Source organism: Bos grunniens, chromosome 10, assembly GCF_055505025.1.
Source record: "Bos grunniens cultivar Pamir isolate PY7600 chromosome 10, Bosgru_T2T1.0, whole genome shotgun sequence".
NCBI classification, from domain to species: Eukaryota; Metazoa; Chordata; class Mammalia; order Artiodactyla; family Bovidae; genus Bos; species Bos grunniens.
In genome coordinates, this window is record NC_141174.1 from 37,884,343 (window position 1) to 37,907,697 (window position 23,355).

The 23,355-nt window shown below is 39.0% G+C and overlaps 1 protein-coding gene across 23 annotated transcripts in view; it reads left to right on the forward strand.

Annotated features, from left to right (window-relative positions):
• FERMT2 (FERM domain containing kindlin 2) overlaps nt 1-16,500 on the forward strand; it is an 85,498-nt gene extending 68,998 nt beyond the window's left edge. For 10 of the 23 annotated variants that reach the window (XM_086320648.1, XM_086320650.1, XM_086320655.1 and 7 more), the window contains 10 exons: nt 1,379-1,513; nt 2,219-2,268; nt 3,537-3,661; nt 9,947-10,053; nt 10,322-10,543; nt 12,513-12,536; nt 13,069-13,089; nt 13,669-13,793; nt 14,116-14,257; nt 15,217-16,500. In XM_086320648.1, the coding sequence (XP_086176774.1) occupies nt 1,379-1,513; nt 2,219-2,268; nt 3,537-3,661; nt 9,947-10,053; nt 10,322-10,543; nt 12,513-12,536; nt 13,069-13,089; nt 13,669-13,793; nt 14,116-14,257; nt 15,217-15,390 (1,125 nt within the window). In that variant the 3' untranslated portion in view covers nt 15,391-16,500. The remainder of the gene's footprint in view (nt 1-1,378; nt 1,514-2,218; nt 2,269-3,536; nt 3,662-9,946; nt 10,054-10,321; nt 10,544-12,512; nt 12,537-13,068; nt 13,090-13,668; nt 13,794-14,115; nt 14,258-15,216) is intronic. The other 13 variants (XM_086320658.1, XM_086320651.1, XM_086320670.1 and 10 more) reach the window with 2 other exon arrangements.
• Nucleotides 16,501-23,355: the final 6,855 nt, after the last annotated feature.

Genomic DNA, 23,355 nt, shown 5'->3' on the forward strand with positions numbered 1-23,355 from the left:
TTATACTCTGATATTTGAGACCACTCTCTGAGAGCCTCAACCTACCTCCTTCATGGTTTATGAATATGAAAGTTTCTACCATTATAAGGATCTCATTTCAGCACAACTGAAGATACAGCCAGAGAGTAGTTGTTGTTAGTTGCTAAGTTTGTGACCCCATAGACTGTATCCCAACTGTAATCCATAGACTATATAGCCCAGCTGTAGTCCTCTGTCCATGGGATTTCTCAGGCAAGAATACAGGAGTGGGTTGCCATTTGCTTCTCCAGGGGATCTTCCTGACCCAGGGGTCGAACCTGTGTCTCCTGCATTGGCAGGCGGATTCTTTACTACCGAGCCACGAGGGACCATAGCTAGAGACTAGTCATTATTAATTCACTAAATCTTAAAATGGAGGAACCTCTTGGCCTCTATTAGTTAATTAGATAATTGGCCTCAGCATTAGTTTACTAATTGTTCCCATGAACAGATTGTATTTGGTGAATGAATCCTTAAGAAACAATGATTGCTACTTATTTAGTGGTCTGAAAGATAAATGATTAAGTGATTTAAAAGTTCTGCTTAACTTTGTATAAAACCTCCTAAGTTTAGCCTCAGAATCTAAACATTAATATTTGTTTTAAACCATTTATCTAAGTGTGTTTAAAATCATGACTAGTTTTACACCCAAAGATTTTTTTATGTACATATAGGAGGACTTACCACTACTTATTATGTATATACATATATGTATATGCGAGTATTCATGTGTGTCAGGGTGGTGTATGTATTCACATATAAACATGTTTATTCTTATGTATAAATGACAATGAAAATTAGGTTTTCAGCATTGAATTGAAGATGGGGGGGAGGCAGTGGAACTTTAGTTTTCAACATAATAGCGATAACTAACTTCCCGCTGCAGGGTAATAGTACCTAGCAGTAGTAAGTAGTAATAGTAGTAAGATAAGTAAGTAAGATAAGATAATCAGTGTTAATGCATTTATTCAGACCTTATGCATAGTCTGTTCAATTCATCCAGTACCTGTTGCTTCTAGCTTGCGTGCTAGACATGGAATACTGCAGGGGGGGTGGAGCACTTAAAAGTCACTGCTCGTGTAGAGTTCAGTGGAAGAGGTGTTAACTCTAAATCCTAGGGATTCCTAAACTGAATTCATTTGTGTTTGTCAAAAAAATCCTTTTTTGAATAAAGATTTATTAGCAAGTTTAGGACACTGATTTCAGGTGCCATGCCCATCATTTTTCTATCCTTCTAATTCTTGGGAGACTTTTAGCCTTTCAGATTAGGTGACAAAAGGCATTCAATATAGATACAGATAATAATCTCACTTAAAAATTCATAGTCAAAAAAGTCATTTAAATGTCACTTTGGTTTTAGTATCATATCAATAAGCTGTCGATCATGACGTCAGAGAATCATCTGAACAACAGCGACAAAGAAGTTGATGAAGTTGATGCTGCCCTTTCAGACCTGGAGATTACTTTGGAAGGGGGGAAAACATCAACAATTTTGGTAGGGTGAATCTTTTGCTTATTAATTTATTCTGATGCTTATACCTTTTTTTGGAATTAGGTTTTCATGAAATGTTTGGGACATATAGAGAAATATTTAATGCTTTAGAGAATACAGACATAGATTTTCCAGAAATTTTCAGGGAAGTTTTTTACATTAATACTGTTTAGTCTCTAGTGCTTCCAACACAGTAGAGAGAGATCCTCTGCCAGTACAGTCTGCATGTTCTCTTACAAGTAGTGGGAGAACATTTCCGCAGAGGAAAAGTTAACTTCAAGCCATGGTAAAATCCGTTTATTGATCTCCAAATTTGAAATATTATGAAAAGAAGAATAAATAGATCTCAGTAAAATTTTTAAATGCTTAGATATTAGTTATTACAGAAGAAACACTATTCTCAGGACTGTTAAGAGTCAGAAAATTTCTGTATGCAGCTATAAACAGTTTTAGTCATATTAGAATCAACACTACATTCTTATGGATTGTCTAAATGGCTGTATTGATCAAACTTTTAATAGCTTTTTATGCCATTTGAAAATACCTTTGTACTATATGACCATGTATATAATACCTTTAAAATCTTTATAATCTGTAATTTATGTAATTTTCCTTGTTGATTGAACAAGCTGGTTCTTAATATCAGATGCTAAACAGAGTTTCAGATTTTTTAAAAGTGAGAAAAAAATGTTTTCATTCTTTTCCTAGGGTGACATCACTTCCATTCCTGAACTTGCTGACTATATTAAAGTTTTCAAGTAAGTACAAAAGAGAAGGAATTCCAAACATTAATAAATAAATGTCAGTTTTATAGTCATGTTCACATTCTTGAAATTTATATGACTGGCAAATGCATCTCTAAAAGCATTTGCCAGTTATTATGAAGACTAAATTATAACCCGGAAAAATTTTACCTTTAGAAAATTAAAATTCCTGTACTTATAAGTACTATACTTATAAAACTTATAAATAAGTACTGTACTTATAAAAATTTTACCTTTACAAAATTAAAATTCCTGTACTTATAAAACTTAAGTTGTTTTATCTGATAAACATTTTACTTAAGGCAGGGAGGAGATTGTATAATTTAGGTGGATTGCATCATGCAAATTCTGAAACATACGGTTCATATAAATCATCCTGCCTGGGTGAAAGCAGTACATAATGCACTGCTATTTTCTGTGGTTATTTCCTTGTTCAGAGCCCCAGAATTTATTGGATTCTATTCATTTGTTCATGGGATATTTTACAACAAGATTCCAGAGTATCTTATCTAGATTTTTAAATGGTTGGTCTAGTCATACTCCACAGAATCAAGATAAAGCAGAAAGAGGAAAGGAGGTGATATGGAATATAAGCTCTGGAATAAACCATTTATTGTAGCTGAACATAAAACAGCTCCACATAGTAACATTTCTAAGCTACTGACCTGATTTCAGATGCTGCTCCCTACCTCACTTTGTTTTCCTTTTACCCACCTTTTTCATCTACCTACAGTTTTCCTAATCCTCTTCCCCATGCTTCATGTTTGGCTTTGGAGTGGGAAGTGAAAGTCACCACTGCAGTACATCCCTAGAGATAAGCACTTCGCGCACTTTAGACTTGCCAGGCAAACTTGCCTGTTTAGAGAGGCTCTGGAGGCAGCCCTGCGGACACCACGAACCTGCAGAACCCAGGAACCTTCCAGTTATTGACATTTCCTTCACTTTTACTTTCCTGTCCTTTCCATGTGACCTGCTAGTGATCGGGACAGTTACAACTGACAGAAACACGGGAATGTTATCCTTAGGGTCTTCCTCTGCCCACTCACTGTAATATCTCCTGAGCAGATTGAGTGGAAGAGGAAAATCCAATAACAGCAACAACTGAATATCACACACAAGACGAAAAGGGAACTGAACTCAGCATATATAAAACTTGGCCTCAGACTTTTAACATTGTGAGATTTTGCTGCTAAAATATAGCATTGATAAAGTTATTTCAACAGTGGTTTTTTTTCCCCCTTCTAATTCTGTTCGACACATAGGCCAAAAAAGCTGACTCTAAAAGGTTATAAGCAGTATTGGTGTACCTTTAAAGATACATCTATTTCTTGTTACAAGAGCAAAGAAGAATCCAGTGGTACACCAGCTCATCAGATGAACCTAAGAGGTAAGGAAAGCCTTGGAATGACTGTATTGATTGTAGAATATCTATTAGCTAATATTCACTAAACTTCTTTTTGCTGGGGGGTAAAGCTTTTAGCAGTTCCTTTTGCTCCTTTAGGTACTTTTTTTAAGTTCAGTATTAAGCTTCCCGTGAATATTTTGTTCTAATCTCTGTGCAGGCCTCACATGCAGGGTGTGTTTCTACTTTTATCCCAAGTAAATCTGTGGCGTCCCTTTTCTGTTCTTCAGCATGAGGACATGTAGGTTTTCTCATTCTGTGGGAGCCGCCCGCATATCTGTTTCAGATTCTGCCTCATTCTCATCTCTACTGTAGTCCTCTCCCAGTTTTCGCTGCTGTCTCCCTTCATCATCAGCATCCTGCTCCTCTTCCTCACCTTAACAGGTAACCAGCTGGTTCAGCTCAAGTCCCCAGTCTCTTGGCTTTCTGACTCACCAGTGGGTTAGCCATCGCAGGGTTTTAACTGAGGTCTTCCCCTTTCCCAACACCTCTCGCCTGCACAATTTTGTTGTCTTCAACAGTGCTCTCATCCTAGCTCCCGGGGCAGCCCCAGGAGCCCTCTGAGGCTCCCTCCTAGCTGACGGCCTAAATCTCGTTGGTTTCCTCTTGCCTCTATAGATCCGCAGCTGTCTCAGAACAGGGGCTAGTATTTGAGCACACGTTGCTGCACCTGTTCCCACAGTCCTGTGGCCTGGACTCAGTCTGGCTGAGGGCTCAGAGCTGCTGGTTTTAGTCTTTTTTTCCGCATTCAGGTCTGTGGAGTTACAGCTTCATTTGAGTTTTAGTGACTTCTGTTTGTTCTTCACGCTGCTTCTTCATCTCTTTCAAAAACCTGTTGGATGCATTGGTTCAGGGGGAGGAGCATTTCCTCTCCTGGCTGGTATGGTTCTTCTGCAGCTGGAGGATGTCCTGCTGCCCCTTGCTCTGATTCTCTCTACACAGCCTTCAGCTGTACTTGCAGATTGCCCATGAGCCTCTCGCTTGCAGTGATGTTACTTAAAGCTGCCAGCTCACTTCTAGTTTAGACACCACTTCCTCTAGGAACCCATACCCCTGAGAACTGTTCTCCTACAGGTTCACACAGCACTCACCACACCCTTGGTCCCCAGCATGTGTGCTGAAGGATGCAGTACACATTGGCTTCTCACTGTTCACACTCTTTTTACTGGCCTTCCCTCATAGCAGAGGCTGGAAGACTGAAGTACATTTTCCAGACTCATTTCCAGTGAGACTGAGATTCCAATCAGATGCATTCTTGCATTCTAGTCAGATGAATTCCCAACTGAGTTAAGGGGTTGGAAAGGCAATTAGAAAAGGATTTAAGTGTTTCCGGGCTCTGGAGTTACATCTGTAGATCTGTATTCTTTATTTTTTTAGTACATTGTGTATTAGAGTATTTTTAGTATATTTCAGCAAAATGTCCAAATCTCTACCCTATCTCTATTCTGCCTAGTAGTCATCTGTGAACTATTGCTTTATAGTTACATGTGTGTGTGCTAAGTTGTGTCCAGTTCTTTGCAACCCTATGGAGTGTAGCCCGCCAGGCTCCTCTGTCCATGGGCTTCTTCAGGCACGAATGCTGGAGTGGGTTGCCCTGCCTTCCTCCAGGAGATCTTCCCTACCCAGGGATTAAACCCACATCTCTTATATCTCCTATATTGGCAGGCGGGTTCTTTACCACTAGTGCCACCTGTAAAGCCCATTTATAGTTACATACATTTTAATAAGGGGCTTCCCTCATAGCTCAGTTGGTAAATCATCTACCTGCAGTGAGGAGACCTGGGTTTGATTTCCTGGGTTGGGAAGATCCCCTGGAAAAGGAAATGGCAACCCATTCCAGTATTCTTGCCTGGGGAATCCCATGGACAGAGGAGCCTGCCAGTCTACACTTCACAGGATCTCAAGAGTCGGACACAACTTAGCAACTATACCACCACCACAACCACCACATTTTAATAAATAGGAAAACCTGTGCTCTGGGGTAGAAGATTGCTATGCCCATGTGTTGAAATTCTGTAATTTTCCTAAAACTTCTAGTTAGACTTACTGCCTTTCTCTCTAGGTCAGGAGTTTTAACTTTTGGATCTTTACTGTTATTTGTTACTCTGAGAATACATTGCAGCTGTCCTCTTGCTTCCCTTCCAAGCTGCCCAGGATCCACTCCGATTATCCACTCTCGATTTAGAGGCTTAATCTGTCTTCTGGACCCTATCTTCTCTGTCCCTGTTACATCCTTATTCTTCTCTCTGTATGACTGAGAAGTTAAGTCCTGGATGGAAAACAGTTTATAGAGTGTCCTAATCCCACTTCTCCAACATCTTTCCAAAGGAGTACTTTTCTAGCACATCACACTGGTGAGGGTAACACTAGCCTAAGAATCAAATGGCCTAGGTTCTGCTCTGCCACAAAACAAGCCCTGTGATTTTGGAAAAATAACTGTCAGGACCTTAATATCTTCCTATGAGTAATGAGAGTGTTGGACTGGATACTCTCTAAGGCCCCTAAGATATCTAAAGTGCACAGTTCTAAAAAATGCAGGTCAGCAGATGCTGAGTGGTCACCCACGCCACCCACTGTGCCAGGTACTAGAGCGAGGTACATGAGCGAGAACAGATTATAGTCACATCCCTAGGATGTCAGAGAATGTCAGGAAATAAACTACTAGAATTTGGGCAATAGTAGTACTTTTAAAAGTAAACAGTAGGTCAAAGGAACAAAGAGGTAAGGATGCTGTATCAATCTTCAGTGATTTTGGAGAGAATTAGGGGAAGCTTAATAGGGGAAATAACATTGGAGTTAAGATCCCAAAAAGAAAATTACAATCCATGAGAGGAAGGAGGAGAGTTGATAAAAGAGACTGATGTGCAAAATTGCATGGGGAAAATCATCAGCAGTCACGCGGAGGGTGGGTGAGGGGGCATGCTTCTGGAGTATGGAGTTGAAGCAGAGAGGATGAATCCTTCCCTAATAGCTGCTGAATCCATTCCTTCTAAGAAGAAAGGTGACAGCAGGAGCTAGAGGATAAAGCTGCTAAGGAGATTGTTTTCTAAACTGGCAGCAATGAAGTGACACTGAAGGATTGTGAATACGATAAGATTCATCATCCTTACGTTGGCTGCAATGTAGAAGAGTAATTTTGGAGTAGTGCTACCGATCCAGGTTACGCTTATCAGCATGGGTGGGAAAAGGGCGCAACTTTGTTAGATTCTCAGGACGTTCAGTCAATAGACTGGATGATTGAGCTGGGAGAGGCTGGGGAAGTGACTTGATCCGGGCTTGTACAGTTGGGTGGATAGGGTAATACTGAGATTGAGACTATATAAGAGCAGAGTTTGGGGAGGAAGATGAGCTAAATTTAATTGGGTTATTTTAAATTTGAGGTGCCGTGGTGTATCTGTTTGGAGCATGGGTAGGATCCATGCTGCAGATACTGACGTGGCAGCAGTGAGTATTCATAGTAGATGCAACCTTTGTAGTAGTTGTCTGTAATATGAAAAGGCTGAGAGCAGAGCCCTGCAGGATACCAATGTTTAAGGGACAGAGCAGATTAGAGGAGGTGGAACTTGCAAGGGAAATAAACAACAACAAACAAATATCTAGGAAGACCATGGAAATGAGGTGTGATAGAAGTTAAAGGACAGAGTAGTCAATAGCATCAAATGCTTTAGAAAAGTAAGATTAAGCTTCCATAAGATTTAGTTACATGGAGGTGGTTCGTGGCCTCTACTAAGAACAGATTTAGCAGATTTCAGTGGGCTTTTATGCATGGGAGCCAAAGTACAGTCACTGAGATGGGAAACAAAGATAGCTTTTTGATGAACCTCATCTGTGACAGGCAAGGAGGAAAGAGGGCAGTAATAGAAGAGAGAGGCCTAAAATGGAGAGGTATTTTATGGTTTAAGATGGGAGACTCAAGGAAGTTAAATGCTGATGGAACTGTCATGTAGAAAGGCAGGGAGGTGGGGGGACAGGATCTCTGTGATGGAACAAGCTACCTGACAGATGGTAGGAAACTCTGCCTGCTCGGATAGGAGAGATACCTTTTCCTCTGTGTGGAAGTGAGGGTGGCCAGGTTTATCTGCTTTGGTGGCTGGAAGTTGGGGGACCTCATTTCTGATGGCTTTCATGTTCTTGGAAAAATAACAGGTGAGGTTGTTCTCTAAGAGTAGCATAGGAGGCCTGAGAAGATGTGAAATAAACATTGTTGAGGATGTCAACACAGAAGGGTTGCAAATGTTCAGGGGCAGACTCACGTTGGGAATCTACATGTTTCTAGTGAAATTTACCTGCTCAGTTTTGTGATGTTTTCCCCGCCCACCCCCACCCCCCCATCTTAGAGTGCTCAGCACCCAGAGCATAGGCAAATGAGAGGTAGGTGGTTGGGTTGAGCCAGGATTAAGGTTTTGCAAAGTGTGTGTAATGGAAAGACGGTGAGTCTGGAGAGTTGGAGGTGACAGCTAGTGAAGCAGGGTCCGGGCTGGACTGCAGAGAAAAGGTGGAAACATGGAGCCAATGGGGAGAGAGTTGTGGGGTCACAGGATTGGGTCTCCCAAAGATTTTGAGGGGATTTAGGAATGAAGAAAGATACATCTCTTTGTTTTAACTTTGCAGGTTAAACACATTGCCACACAACTTCCTGAGTGTTTGTAATGATTGTGTAGGAGTTACGTGTGGTAGCTATTAATGTGAAGTAAATATTCTAAAAAGAAAGAGGGAGGGAAAGTTCATCAAATTTGTGATTGAAGTTAATTCTGGAGAGGAGAGGATCTCTCCTTTATCTAAAATGTTTTGTTTCTTTCATTTGCTATTTAAAACATTCATTTGATGAGGGAAAAAATGACAGTTTAAACATTTTTTCAGATACATAGAAGCTTATTATCTTGTTGCTTGTACTTTCTTTGTCAGGAGAAGTTGCTTCAGTTCAGGGACAAAGGCAACAGCAGGCCCTGCTAACAAGTTTGCATTCTTCCCCAGAGTCTGCATGATGGTCTTAACACGCATTGAGGGTGACATGAACTAAGTACTAACAATTGGAATACTGTTTAGGAAGCTTTGGCGTAATCGTTATCTTACTGATCCTTACAGCATTGCTGTGAGATAGAGCTTAAGGTCAGGGAATTTGGGCATAAGTAAATATGATATGCTTATTAAGTGGTCAAGAAAGGTCTGGAACCCCCAATCTGTCTGTTTACAGAGCTCTTCTTCACTATTTTATTCTGGTTACTAGTTTAGGCTGACCATTGCCCCATTATCTATCTGGGTATACATTCAGTAAATCTGTTTTCTCTCCTATAAAGCCATAAACTAATGGTTAACAGAGTTCATTACGGGGATTTTGTACAGTCCATAAATGTACATATTCCTGAAAACTTGACAGTAAAGTGAAATCCTGCATGCCTTTATTTTCATACTGACTTCCCATGTATGTAAGTTTATATTACCTTCTGTGTCAGATGGACTCCTAAAATTTTGTGCAAATCAGGAGAGCCTGTGCTCCCTGCCCCCTGCATCTGTGCCATTAGTCTTCCTTGCACCGGCAGTAGGAGGCCAGAGCAGCTGAGTGAGGGAGCAGTGGGGCCCTGAGGGGGCCCTCATAGAGGACTCTAGCTCACACTGGCTGGTTCCCCACACATGTGCCTTTCTTAAAAGGCATCATAAAGTCATTTATTCTGACCAGAACACACTTTAGAATTTTACTATGGAAAGATATTTTTAAATCCCTGTACATTTAGAAACTTAGAAAAAAAAAAAAAAAACCCTGATAACTTAAGATTCAAAGAACTGAATGATATTAAAATAATAATGTGTGAAACTTGTGGGAACGGATTGCAAATTTTCTTTGTATAATATCCTTTTTTTTTTTTTTAATTTTTAAACTTTACAGTATTGTATTGGTTTTGCCAAATATCGAAATGAATCCGCCACAGGTATACATGTGTTCCCCATCCTGAACCCTCCTCCCTCCTCCCTCCCCATACCATCCCTCTGGGTCGTCCCAGGGGTAGAACTCTTTCCTTCTCTTCTCAATCAAGTTTTGTGAATTGTGAGGGCCACAAACTGTGCAGTTACATCTCTTGTATATTAGGTCTGAGTTGAGTCTTCGCTCCACCCTCAACGAAATTACTGAACATAAAGAATTCCCTGATTTGTAGATTCCATGACAGCAAAATCAGCATGTTAAGATGCCATAAAATGGGAACTGCCTGTATTGGCTTGGGATTTCTTAAGTCTAAATGTAACCATTTTAATATATATATTTTTTAAATACAGGGTGTGAAGTTACCCCAGATGTGAATATTTCAGGCCAAAAATTTAACATTAAACTCCTCATTCCGGTTGCAGAGGGCATGAATGAAATCTGGCTTCGTTGTGACAATGTAAGTTTTCTGATTAAAAATAAACCTCAATTTGGGGGATGTCCCTGGTGGGTCCATTGGTTAAGACTCTGCGCTCCCAATGCACGGGTCATGGGTTCAATCCCCTGGTCAGGGAACTAAGATTCCACATGCACAGTGCAGCCAAAAAAAAAAAAAGTAAACCTAGGTTTTCTTTGCTTCCTTAGTGAGTTGATCATTCATTCTTATGTTTTATACTCAAAGGATTTATCATGTGATAGATTCCAAACCTCGGTATTTCTTTTCCCAGGAAAAACAGTATGCACACTGGATGGCAGCCTGCAGATTGGCCTCCAAAGGCAAGACCATGGCAGACAGTTCTTACAACTTAGAAGTTCAGAATATTCTTTCCTTTCTGAAGATGCAGCATTTAAATCCAGATCCTCAGTTAATACCAGAGCAGATCACAACTGATATAAATCCTGAATGTCTGGTGTCCCCTCGCTATCTAAAAAAGTACAAGAACAAGCAGGTAAACGGTTTTCTACATATACTTTAGTTTCCCCTCTTAAACACAACTTTTTAGTCTTAATTGGTAGTCTTAATTTTGTATCAGGTGGTTAAAATATAAGGAAAAAATAGCTTTCAGTCAGTTTAAATTGGTCTTTTAAGAAAAGTCTTATTATTTTAATAGGATGGATAATGAGGTAGAGTAGTTGGGAGCATATTTATTCTAAGCCACCTGAGGAAATCACTCTGCTAACAGGATATTCTTTTCAGGGAATTGAGTATGGTCTTACTGCTTTGTGTTCCACAGTTCCATGCCATTTTATTCCTTAAATAAAGTAAGTCTGATACAGAGCACAGCCAGCATTTCCCAGCCAAATCTCTGATGACTCTTCTTGCCGTCGAAATGGACCTTTCCAGCTTTGGAAATAAACTTTACGTGGTTTATAGTCCACGTTTGACGTTGCCTCTTCTTAACATTAACAGTGAAAACCTAAGCCCGATTTGCATGTGACAACATTTGGTGAATTTTCATGGAAATTCACTGCTTTTGTTCCCTCTGTTTAGAATTCCTTTTCTGGAAATGACTACCGTAAAAGGATTGCTATTTCGGAAAATGGTTCTTCGGTCCAACACAAAAGGTTCTTTGCCAGGGGAGTTGCACTTGGGATAGCCCCCAGTATTCTTGACTTGATACCCAACATCATGCCTTAAAAGGGAAGAGGCTCCAATTTAGGAAGGGGGTGAAGAAGAACTTTGAAATAAATACTTCATTTTTATCTAGTTTCATTTTTATCTTTGTTAAGGAGTAATTTTAAAACGTTATGGGAAAGGCCCAATGATATACCCAGAACACTTGTTAATTCTTAACTTTAAATACAGTGTTTATATCATATGGGTCTGAAATCCCTTAGCTGGAAATGTTCAAAAGTTTTAATCACCAAGTAGTTGTCTTTTAAGTTGCAGAAGTTGTGTAAGCTACATGGAAATTGTTTATCCCATAGTCATATGATGTGGGAGTAGTGAGGAATGGAGGAAATGCCCTTGGAGCTGAGTGGAATGTAGATTGTAAGTTAACAAGGGAAAGTGAATTGAGTACTAATTTCATTTTTTAATTCTTAGGTTAATTCATTTTAAAGTTATTTATGAAGAGACTTGTTTGTAAAAGTGGATTCATTTGCCTTCAAAGTCAATGAATAGTTTCAAATCTTAGCAGTTTTACCATTTCACCATCAGGTATTAGGAATAAAAGATCTTAAACTATAATTGTGAAGATTGCCAAATGTTAGTTTAGCTGTCAGACAGGTACTGAATTGTCTTCCCAGAAGCCTTTAAAATGATAGGTTTAGCTGTAAAAAGATAAATTTTCTTTTGGTGAGTTCTTGACTACAAGTCAACTGAAGATTCTCTTGAGGACAAAGAATGTGTGGCTGTCCTTAACTGACAGGATAGTAGTATGTGTGTGGTCTGAGGTTAAGGAGCTTTCTAGCCTTGTCTTCCACATTGTCATCTTATCAAATGCACATTCATTTTGAATTCTCCTTTCCCTAACCAGGAGGTTGAGTCAGGTATTGCCCTGACACCTAGTAAGTGCTGATAAGCAGAGTTTAGTTGCTATTGTGTGTCATGTACTGTACTGTTTGTTGGACTTAGTGGCTCAGTAATTGGATTTTTTAAACTATATAATGCAGTGGCACTTAGGAGTCAGGTAGGTCTAAGCTGTGCAGGCCATGGGGTCATTCAGCCCTACCAGGGCATAAAGTCTTCAGGCACATATAGCCTTTGTTACAATCTATTTTAATTCCCCAAGACTATCTATTAAACTTGCTATGGATATTTTTTACATAACTATGACTCCCAAACTGGATTTTTACATTTTAGAGGAAAGAATTATTCTTTGTTTTATTCATGTTAATCCAAATTGAAATGAACTGATATATTTGTAGCCACCACTCCTAGTGTAGTGTATGGCATATTTTTATTTTCCCTTCCAGGAAAAAGGATGCAAAAAAAAGATGGTAATTGAGGGGTTTGCTTTTCTTCTGTAAATAAAGAAACAGTATGGTCACTGCACTTATTTAATGCCTTCAACTATTTTCTGAAAAACTGTGCATGGATCATATTATTTGACTCAATATAAGACAAGATTAAAGGCTTTTGAATATTAATTTTTTTTATCTTGCTACTAAAATAATTAGCTTTACCCTAATCAGTAAGAACTGGTACATGAAGGGGAAAAGGTTATTTGCGTTTTAAATTTTCTCGCTGCAAATTTCTACCCTTAATTTTAGTAACACTTAACAATCTAAAATAATGTGGAGTGTTTCTCAGTATTCTAAATGAAAAGTAATCACTGCTTTCTCATTTTCATTTTCATGCTTGCATTTACTTTGCTTGGTTTCCATCTAAAGTCATTTTTTTGCATGGTTTTTGGCTGGAATTTTGGTTTACAGGTTACCGCAACTTTTTCTTTGCTTCATTGCCATTTTTTCTGATTGCCTTTTTTTTCTTTCTGCTTCCTTTTTCTTTTCCTCGCATTGCCATCTACAGCCAGGCTATATAAGAGATTTGGTAAGTTCTCCATATTTAAAAAAAAAAGAAAGAATTAAAAATATTTACAGCCCTAGCTACAGTCTCCCCTCATGAATTAATTTCCCTCTACTCTTTGAGCAAATAGGCACCCCAAAGTGAGTAAATTTAAAAACTAACCTAATTACTCCTTTAGAAAAATTTTAAAATCATTGCAGTGATTTCTAGTGCTAGAAACCTGTATGGCAGGCACTCATTCTGATCGGATATCTTGGTACTGAACTTAAAACCCATCATGTATATGAGGATTAGAACTTGTGCTATCATATGTGTATGTACTTGAATAAGTCTCAACAATTATATATACCTACTAGTAGTACTTATTCTTTCTTGACATATGGAACTAAAATTAAGAAAAACTATGTATTGAAGTTTGGTTTGGAAAGTCATTAGTTTACTAAAATTCCCAAATGTAGCTTCAGATATTTTCTAATTTCATCTCTCGCAATACATAATTTTGGGGCATGGGGCACATAATTCAATGTTTTAATCTTTTTTTGTCTTGATTCTACCATGAAAGAATAATATCTGATAGTAAATATGATGTTTACTCATGTTTAGATAACAGCAAGAATCTTGGAGGCCCATCAGAATGTAGCTCAGATGAGTTTAATTGAAGCCAAGATGAGATTTATTCAAGCTTGGCAATCATTACCAGAATTCGGCATCACACACTTTATTGCAAGGTCAGTGGTTCTACTAAGCACTGGTGTGTAAACCTCAGTCTGTGCCTTCTTAATCGACTTCGTGTAATTAGAAATTAAACATTTAAAGCTACCTACTGAGACCCATTAACCTATTACACAGTAAAATTTAAAGAATGTTGGAATGTATTTTCTATGCTTATCATTTTTTCATCAAAAATTTAAAGTGATTTCATTTCTCTTTTTACTCAGGCAAGAATAGCACTTTAAGAGTTAAAAAGTACATATCTTCAAGAAAAACAGACCAACATGTCCCCCTACCACCCCTGTTTTAAAATATGTATTTATGTTTTTAATTCTATAGGTTCCAAGGGGGCAAAAAAGAAGAACTTATTGGAATTGCATACAATAGACTGATTAGGATGGACGCCAGCACGGGAGATGCAATTAAAACCTGGCGTTTCAGTAATATGAAACAGTGGAATGTAAACTGGGAAATAAAAATGGTAAGCTGTAACCATGCTTCTTTAACACACGCACATAATCGATCTGCTAAAAATGAATTAATTAAGAAGAAAAGGCCCTATAAATGTTTAAGATTCTTTGTGCCATTTCCTCTTAAAGTATAAAACATGCTTGGTTGTTCATTTCCTATTTGCCTATTTTATAAGTAGCCCAGATACTTATAAGAGCATAATATGTTACAATATTGGCTAATCTTTAAGGTTGTCTTTCTATAATGAATAAACGCTTTCCACTCAAAAATAGCAGCTACTCTTTAGTGAATGCCTACTTTGTGCCAAGCATGATACTAGATGCTTTACATCTGTACCCTATTTCTAAACGTTACCCCAGCCCTGCAAGGTACATGGATTATCCCCATGGTACAAATGAAGGCCATCGTTGTCCATGACCACACACTGAGAATTAGGATTCAAACTGGGATACTTGGGGCTCTAAAGCCTGACACATCATGCTACCCCTCGCCTTGGAGTACATGACTCTCATTTAAACAGAATATTTCCCTAATAAGTCCTTTGTTTTAGGGTCATTGGATTTGTTGTACTGATTTCAATTACTTCATAGAATCTTGTATTTCTGAAATATTCAAACATGAAATCTAAAGGTTAAATAGCTAAACACAGGAAATAGGTTTTCTCCCAGGACTTGAAGGGAGACACTCATTAATTGAATCACCAGAGACCTTTTGGGAACTTAATGACCTAAGCCCCTTGCATTCAGCCTTCCTTTTCAGAAAAAGAAAATTAAAAAGGAGGAGGGGAGGGGCTAGTAAACTACTTATGCTTTTGGACTTGAAGGCATTATTAGTTTAGGATTAAAAAAAAAAAATTTTGAGGACCAGCGAGTATTTTGTGATCAGGACAGACCTTAAGTGTAGTGGCCTCACTTGGACCCAGCCGTCTGGACTTCTGCAGGGACTGATGGTTCTCTGTCTTTGTTCTAGGTCACTGTAGAGTTTGCAGATGAAGTACGGTTGTCCTTCATTTGCACTGAAGTAGATTGCAAAGTGGTTCATGAATTCATTGGTGGCTACATATTTCTCTCAACACGTGCAAAAGACCAAAATGAGAGTTTAGATGAAGAGATGTTCTACAAACTTACCAGTGGTTGGGTGTGAACAGAAATGCTGTGTAATGAAACTCCGTGGCCATAACAGTTGTTTAACTTTAAAAGCTGTTGTTTGTTATATGCTGCTTAATAAAGTAAGCTTGAAATTCATTATTTTATCATGAAAACTTTTTTGCCTTACCAGACCAGTTAATATGTGCACTAACAAGCACGACTATTAATCTGCTATCATGATACAATGTACGGACTTGAATATGGCACATGTTCCTTAGAGCCAGGAATTGAAACTGAAGTAGTGGGTAAGTTAGGAACAAAACATCACTGATTCAAGCTAGCCGAACTGTAAGAAACTCAAGCCATCTACTTTAAAGCTATCCAGGGCTTAAGCTATATGAAGTCTATTTATCATGTTTAATGCATGTGTTTTAATGTATGTTTAATTTGACCTCATAATTTTTCAAATATCCTACTTTTGGTAGCCATCTGTCATGCGTTCCCCCCCCAACCCCAAAATAAATTAGGCCTACAAAAGGTGCCTGGTATTTAATAATGTCATTGTTTGATCTTGAAGGAAAATGCTATTAGTCGTTATGCCTGGTTTGTTTTTGTCCTTGAATAAGCATGTATGTATATTGTCTTGTGTTTTTATTTTTACACCATATTGTATTACAACACTTTTAGTATTCACCAGCATATTCACTGTCTGCCTAAAACATGCAACTTTTGCATTACAATATGAAGTAAAGGTCTATGAAGTATGCATTTTGTGTAACTAATGTACAAACACAAATTTTATAAAATTGTACAGTTTTTTTAAAATCTACTCACAACTAGCAAATGGCTTAGATGTAGCATCTTTGCATTAATTAAATGCTCTTTAAAATATAATTAATGTGCAGTTTTAATATCTGCTAAATTAAGGATGACTTCATTATAGTCATGATTTGCCACAATGTCCTTAACTCTAATGCCTGGACTGGCCGTGTTCTAGTCTGTTGCGCTGTTACAACCTGCATTGGTGCTAGTCAGAAAATTCCTAGCTCACATAGCCCAAAAGGGTGCCAGGGAGGGGTAGATTACCAGTATTGTTCAATAATCCATGGTTTAAAGACTGTATAAATGCATTTTATTTTAAATAAAAGCAAAATCTTTTATTTAATGTTTCTTTTGTACTTCTTGTTTTTACTGTTCACATGACATTAACTGTGTAGACATGAACTTGCACTTTTGTAAGTGCTGTACCTGCAGCTTGTGAGAACAGTGTGCTTAGTATTCTGCAGTGTCACCAGACAGGCGTACTTAATCTCGAAGATGGAGTCTTCCACTTCAGTCGAAACCCCTCATTTCTCCTACTACTTAAGGATGAACTGTAAAATATTTATGTTAGAAATGTAGCTATAAATACAAATATAACAGATGAATTGACACTGCTGGCTTGAGGAGAGCTGATTTTAAACAGCAAAATGACTCAGTTTAAGAAAACACATTTTTAAATGAATTTACTCTGTATTGTTACTGCTATCACATCATCACTCAGACTCAAAACTTCAGTTCTCGACTTTCTCCTTTACCCCTTGCAATTAATAAGGCCAAGCCCTGGTGATATTTCGCTCATGCAGCCCAATGTCTTTCTTCTATCACTGCCCTCACTGTCCCCTGAATTCAGATCTTTGGCCTATGTCACATTCTCCATGGCTTTTCTTTGTACTCTAAGGCCAGGTCATAACAGGCCTTGCTCAGAAATTTAAGAGCTCCTTCCCATTAAAAAAAAAAATGTAATAATATGTTCCCGTTCCTCATCTTAAGTACAGGTCATCAGTTTATACAGTCACTTGCTAAAAGCCCCAAATGTATTTAGTCTATGGCACATACCTGCGTCCTTGCTGGTCCCACGGCCTCCCCACAAGGGAGAATAGCCTCTGTGCTGATTGTTTGGCCTCTGGTGGCCCTTCTGCCCTCCCAGGGATTTTGAGATTAGTTTAGCCCCAACACAGCACCAGCCTGTATTTCAGCTCTAGTAAATCCTGGGGTTGCTCACAGCATAAAAGCTAATGGTCCCCAGTCAAACGCTCAGAGGTCTTCTGTGGCCTGTTCCCCAGCTCAAACGGGGCAACTGCAGACACACTGCACTCACCAATCTCCATTCATTCCCCAAACCTTCTAGTCGCCACCTGTTCACATCTGAGCTTTCTAGCATTTTTAGAAATTTTAGAGGTCGAATGTTCTTTCATCTATGAATACTTCCAACTTTCCTTGTAGCCAAACATTTTCTCTTACTCCTCTGAACTGCCACTGAATTTGGTCCTTTTTGGAACTTAAGAGCAGTCATCCTTATTAGAATTGAGTATATCCTATTGCCCCTAATAAATTATTACTTAAATTATTACTTCTTTGAGAACTGGATCTGAGCATCATGGTTTCTACCTAGGATCTATTAACATATATTTGTTTATTGAATATAGTGATGGTTGTTACAACTTGGAACTTTTCAGCCTCAGTTTAATATGGAGAAAACACTTTTTGGATACTGTCTGCACTAAGAGGCATGCTAAGTGCTTTCACATACATTATCTCTTCTAAAAGTGTTAGTCACTTGGTCGTGTCCGACTCTTTGCAACCCCATGGGCTGTAGCCTTCCAGGCTCATCTGTCCATGGAATTCTCCAGGCAAGAATACTGGAGTGGGTTGCCATGACCTCCACCAGGGGATCTTCCTGACCCAGGGATAGAACCTAGGTCTCATGGATTGCAAGTAGATTCTTCACCATCTGAGCCACCAGGAAAGCCCTTTTTAAAAGATTCATGCAACTCCACCTCCTCATTTTATAGATGAAGCTCAGTGAGGCCAAGTAACCTGTTTGAAGTCACATGGCTATAACTGACATGCCAAGGCAGAGCTAGAAGTGGAACCCTGATTTCCATCCCCCTATCCAGTGGTACTTAGTGAATCCTGGGGAGCCCTATTGATGGTGGTCTCTACAGAGATGACAGCAGTCAATGAAAAGAACACTGCAGGGCTTCTGGTTTCTGCTCAGTAACTCATTTTCAGGTAGACACGAAGGCACAGGGGACAAGAGACTAAGCTCTCTTGCAACTCGTTCTCTTAACAACAGCAGTTTAAAGACCAGCTGGAAGCCCCTGACGCAGTTGGTCACTAATCTTCGCTTGGTACAAATTATTTTTTACGCAGCCTCGAACTTCGAAAGTCAAGGACTTAGAGACATGAACTTATTTTTCCCCGGGTATTACAGAGGGATAATTTGCAAAACTAAGATTTACAGTGTACACTGTGGTGATTTGATCTACATCTAGAAGGATGTAGATCATACACTCCACATCACCACCTCAGAGACATGAACTTTGTGGAAGGAAAGCCACTTGGCAGTTCTTGGCCAATGTAGAAATAGTGCTTATTTCATTTTGTATTCCATAGTTTTGTTCTTTTTTATGTTAAAAGTCTTATTGAGGTGCTTTTAATCATTTATCAGTTAGTGATGTAGTGGGATCAGACCAATCTGGGTTCCTGGCCTTTAATTTATCTGGGAGATAACTGCACAGAGTTAAAGAAAATGTTTCAAGTACACAACAATTTACCTGTATTAAATGTAGTAGTTTCCCAGCAAAATATTAGGGTTTTTTTTTTAACTCAAAACTTCTTTGATACTCTGGATTGCATCCTTATCTTATACTTTTGTTTCTACCCCCTATAATTGTTTGACAAGGGCTGCTGCTGTGTTTGACCATCAATCGAAACATGGTAACATTCACTGCTCTGATAATTCAGAAAATAAGAACAGGACTTTCTGAGATCCATCCCTTTGTGACATAGTATCATCACTGATACTTCTTGAATGCCTCTCCTCCACCCATGACCTTGCACAGCTGCTGCCTATCATCTATGCTTTATTCTAAAAATGCAGATGCTGGTTCCAAATAATCCCGCCACCCCCTCTCCCAAAATGTTTTTGTGGCTCCTGTAGCTGTTCCCTCTTTTAGTGGCTATAAAGTTGCAAAGGAAAGGCAGGGATGAACTGACTTGCTGTGTGGGGGGTGTAGGCCTAATAAACATGTACAATAAGAAGTGGATTCAGTTCTTACTCTGCTGATAAAGTTCCTGTCATTTCCACACAGAACTGCCTAGGAAAAAGTTGTTTACTGAAAGCTCTGTGCTCTTCAGCAAATTAACTTTATCTGTTTGAACTGCTTTGGCCTGGCAGGTCAAGAATGGGGGAGGGAGGTGGCAGAGAGAGTGACAGGAAATGGGAAATTGTCAATCTGGGTAAGAGGAATGAATCTCTCCCAGTGGATGGCAGAGCCACCCAGCACAGGAAACAGGGTAGCAAAAAAGCCTTATCTGGTGACCTGATTTCCCGTTGTGCTGATTCCTCTCTTGCTTTCTCTGCTTTATTTAATAAACAACACTAAGTTTCCCAGGCTGAGTGTGTACATTAAAATTCTCTATTTATTCTTGTAATAAACAGTTATCAGCACACACGCACACACACACACACACACTCACCTAGTTGAGTTTCTCTTTTGATGTCTGTGCCTGGGCCTGCATATTACTAAAAATTACAGGCACTTAAAATAATCTGAGACCATTATTTCTTGAGATCTAATTATAATCTCAGCTTCACTGGCCAAGCATTATCTCTTACTACTCAGGGAAATGGTCCAAGTTCAGTGTTAATTAAATTTGTGATAAAAACACCACAACCAACCAGACAGGTTTAGCATACCTGTATTAGTATGGTTTGCAGATATTGGACAATTTAAAAAAAAAAAAAACACTTTTTTGAGCATAAATTCTCATCTCAAATCCAAATTTCATGAACTTAATTTTTATGACCAAGTAAAATTGAAGTAAACACATTAACTATCAGGTTTATTGATTGGAACATCTACCCTTGCCTAATTATAAATTCAGTTAGCACTTAGAAGGAATATTTAGAAAACAGCATGTTTTGTATTCCAGGAGCACAAAGGGCCAAGAATAGCCAAGACACTCCTAGAGAACAACAAGTATGGCCTTTCAGACAGCAAGAAGTCCTATAACTATAGTATACTTAACACTAGACAGAAAGTGTCACATTGGCACAGAGATCCCAAATAGACCCCAGAAGCAAACATGCCCACATAGGGAAACAATTTCCAAGAGCCAGCCTTGCAGATCAGTGTGAAACAGGAGGACTTCCCACCAAGCTTTGCTGGTGTTTAGGGAAGGAATTTGGACCACTGACCTCATCTGTGAATGCAGTAGTCCAGGTGAATTCCAAATGGATTAAATATTTAAATAGAGAATGGGAAAGCATGTAACTGTTAAAAGATAACGTAAGAGATCATTCAGTGAGGAAAGATTTGTGTATTAAGACACAAAAAGTACAAACCAGTTACATTAAGATGAAAACTAAGATATTATGAAGTGTAAAAAGGCACACTGGACCGGATATTTTCAACACATAGTTGACAGAGGATTACCATCTGGAATATAAATACACATGCGTGCTGATGAAGCCAAAAGAAAAATGGACAGGTGATGGTTGTCCATTATCTTGTGGCTCAGTGGTAGAGAATCCACCTGCCAGTGCAAGAGACACGGATTCCACCCCAGATCCAGGAAGATCCCACATGCCACGAAGCAACTAAGCCTGTGCACCACAACTATTGAGCCTGTGCTCTAGAGCCTGGGGGCCACAAGTGCTGAAGCTCATGAGCCCTAAAGCCCGTGCTTCCCAACAAGAGAAGCCATTGCAGTGAGAAACCCATGCTCCACAGCTAGAGTAGCCCCCGCTCACTGCAACTAGAGAAAAGCCCGTGCAGCAACAAAGACCCAATGTAGCCAAAAGTAAATAAATAAAAGTATTTTTAAAAACTGGACAGAACACTGGAATGGGTACTTGACAAAAGAGGAAAGCTGAATGGCCAATCTACCAAAAAAAAAAAAAATCTGTTCAACTCTACTAGTATTCTAGAAAACGGAGGAAAAAGCAAAATTAAATTGGTTGTATTTAAATACAATTAAAATACAGCTTCACACGTACCACACTGGCAAAATTTTCAAAGTCTGACAATGTCAAATATTGGCCAGGATGTGAGATAACCGGAATGCTTGGTGGAGTATAAACTGGAACAGAGCCCTGCACAAACACTTTGAGATCACCTGGTAAAATGGACGATGTATCCTCAAAGCCAGCAACCCTACTCCTAAGTATGTGCAGAACCTGGAGAAACGCATGTGCAAACCAGGAGACATACATGCAAGTACACATTGCAGAGCTACTTATAAAGCAAAACCGGAGAAATCAAACGTCCATCACAGTAGAGTGGGTAAAATATAAGACAGTCATAAAATGGAATCAAAATAGTGAATACATTCCAATACACAAAAGAACAGATTAATCTCAACCTAATGAATCAAAAATCTAGTTTGTAGAATACATAATATGATTCTAGTTTTAAAATGTGCAAGATGTTTTAACATGAAAAATGGAAGCAAGTGAGTCTTGCTCTTGACAGCTGACACTCTGTCTTTCGGATAGACTTTCCTGGGTCTGAACTAGATCAGCACATGGTGGCCCCTCCTGCCAAGTGAACCACTAGTTGGTTGACTGTTGTGCTGCCCTGGTTTATGAATAGAGTTAACGAGCCCAAGGTCAGGGGTTCAGTCCCCATGTGGCCCAGTTGGCTTTGCTCTGTTTCATGCTCACAGGAGGCACCATTGTTCTGTAAACATGCAGGCTGAGTCACATGAGTGAGACCAATGAACAGACCAAGAACAGATCAATCAGTTCAAGCAGAAAATCAACATTAAGCTAGCTCAAGGCTCTGGTCAATATACAAATACCAGCATTGTTAAGCATTTGTGAAGATGTCAACCCAAAACCCTATTAAACCAGCCAGGTCCTAGGAGAGGAATCAGGTAACTTACTTGACACTTTCCCTTGATGCCTACTTTAGTATTAAGTTGTGTTCTTGAAATCCAGCTTTCTACAGGTGCTGACTTTATAAGACAGCGATTCTGAACGAAATGTTGATTCTCAAGAAATTAGGCTGTTATGATTGGAAAGTGCTTTATAAATATCTGATCAGGAAGACAACAAGATAGGAATGAAGATAAAAGCCACTGCTTACGTAAGCAGGGCAGAAAATACCTGGGATCTATTTTGATTTGTTGTTTTTAAAATGTTCCTATTCATACAGAAAGTACCAGAGTAAGGAATGATGATAGGTAAATAAAACTGATAGAAGACTTTTTAAAAATAATGGCTCAGTAAGACTAATTCAGTGCTGCTTCATTGAGGATAGAAAAAGACACGTAGAATCATGGACTAAACAAGATACATATCAGGTGTTCTTTCAAGGGTATATTTGGGAAAGCCATCATTTGTACCAGGGGGTGATGATACCGCTGATCTGTACCAAAGGCAGGGAAAAGGAAACTTCAAAAGTAGGTTCAACAGGGAAGAAACTTACTTAACAAGAATATAGAACAGACAGCAAATACTGGAGACTGTTATGAGGTCATCTTTGTCACTCAGGTTCGACTTTTATTTCTAAATGTTATACTCAAGAAATTATTCAAAGTTTGTATAATCAGCCTATATGTCTTTACAGAAGATTTGGAAACGCCTCAGTTTCAAAAGCGGCCTGAATGTCTTGCCCTAAATAGGTTATGCTTCTTTCTGATTGGGTTTCAGTCTCATTTCAGTGCTCCAAGTACTTGCCATCTGGCAGTAGTTTAGAAACTTCCTTTTGCTTTCTCATAAATTTTGTTGAAAGCAACCACATAATGAAGAGTAAATGCCGTCTACTTATCCTTAGCAGGAAGCCGGAACTGAGTTCCTTGCAACGCCCTACCCAGGCCTGGTTGTACTGTGTAGATGGAGGCCTACTCTGTGAGCCTGACTCCTTCCACATGCCCAGAATTCCTCCTATGAAGATCTTTAAAGAGGGGACTGGACAGATGTTTTCTTTCATCTTCACTAGTTAAGATAAATCTGTGGAATGCAGAAATT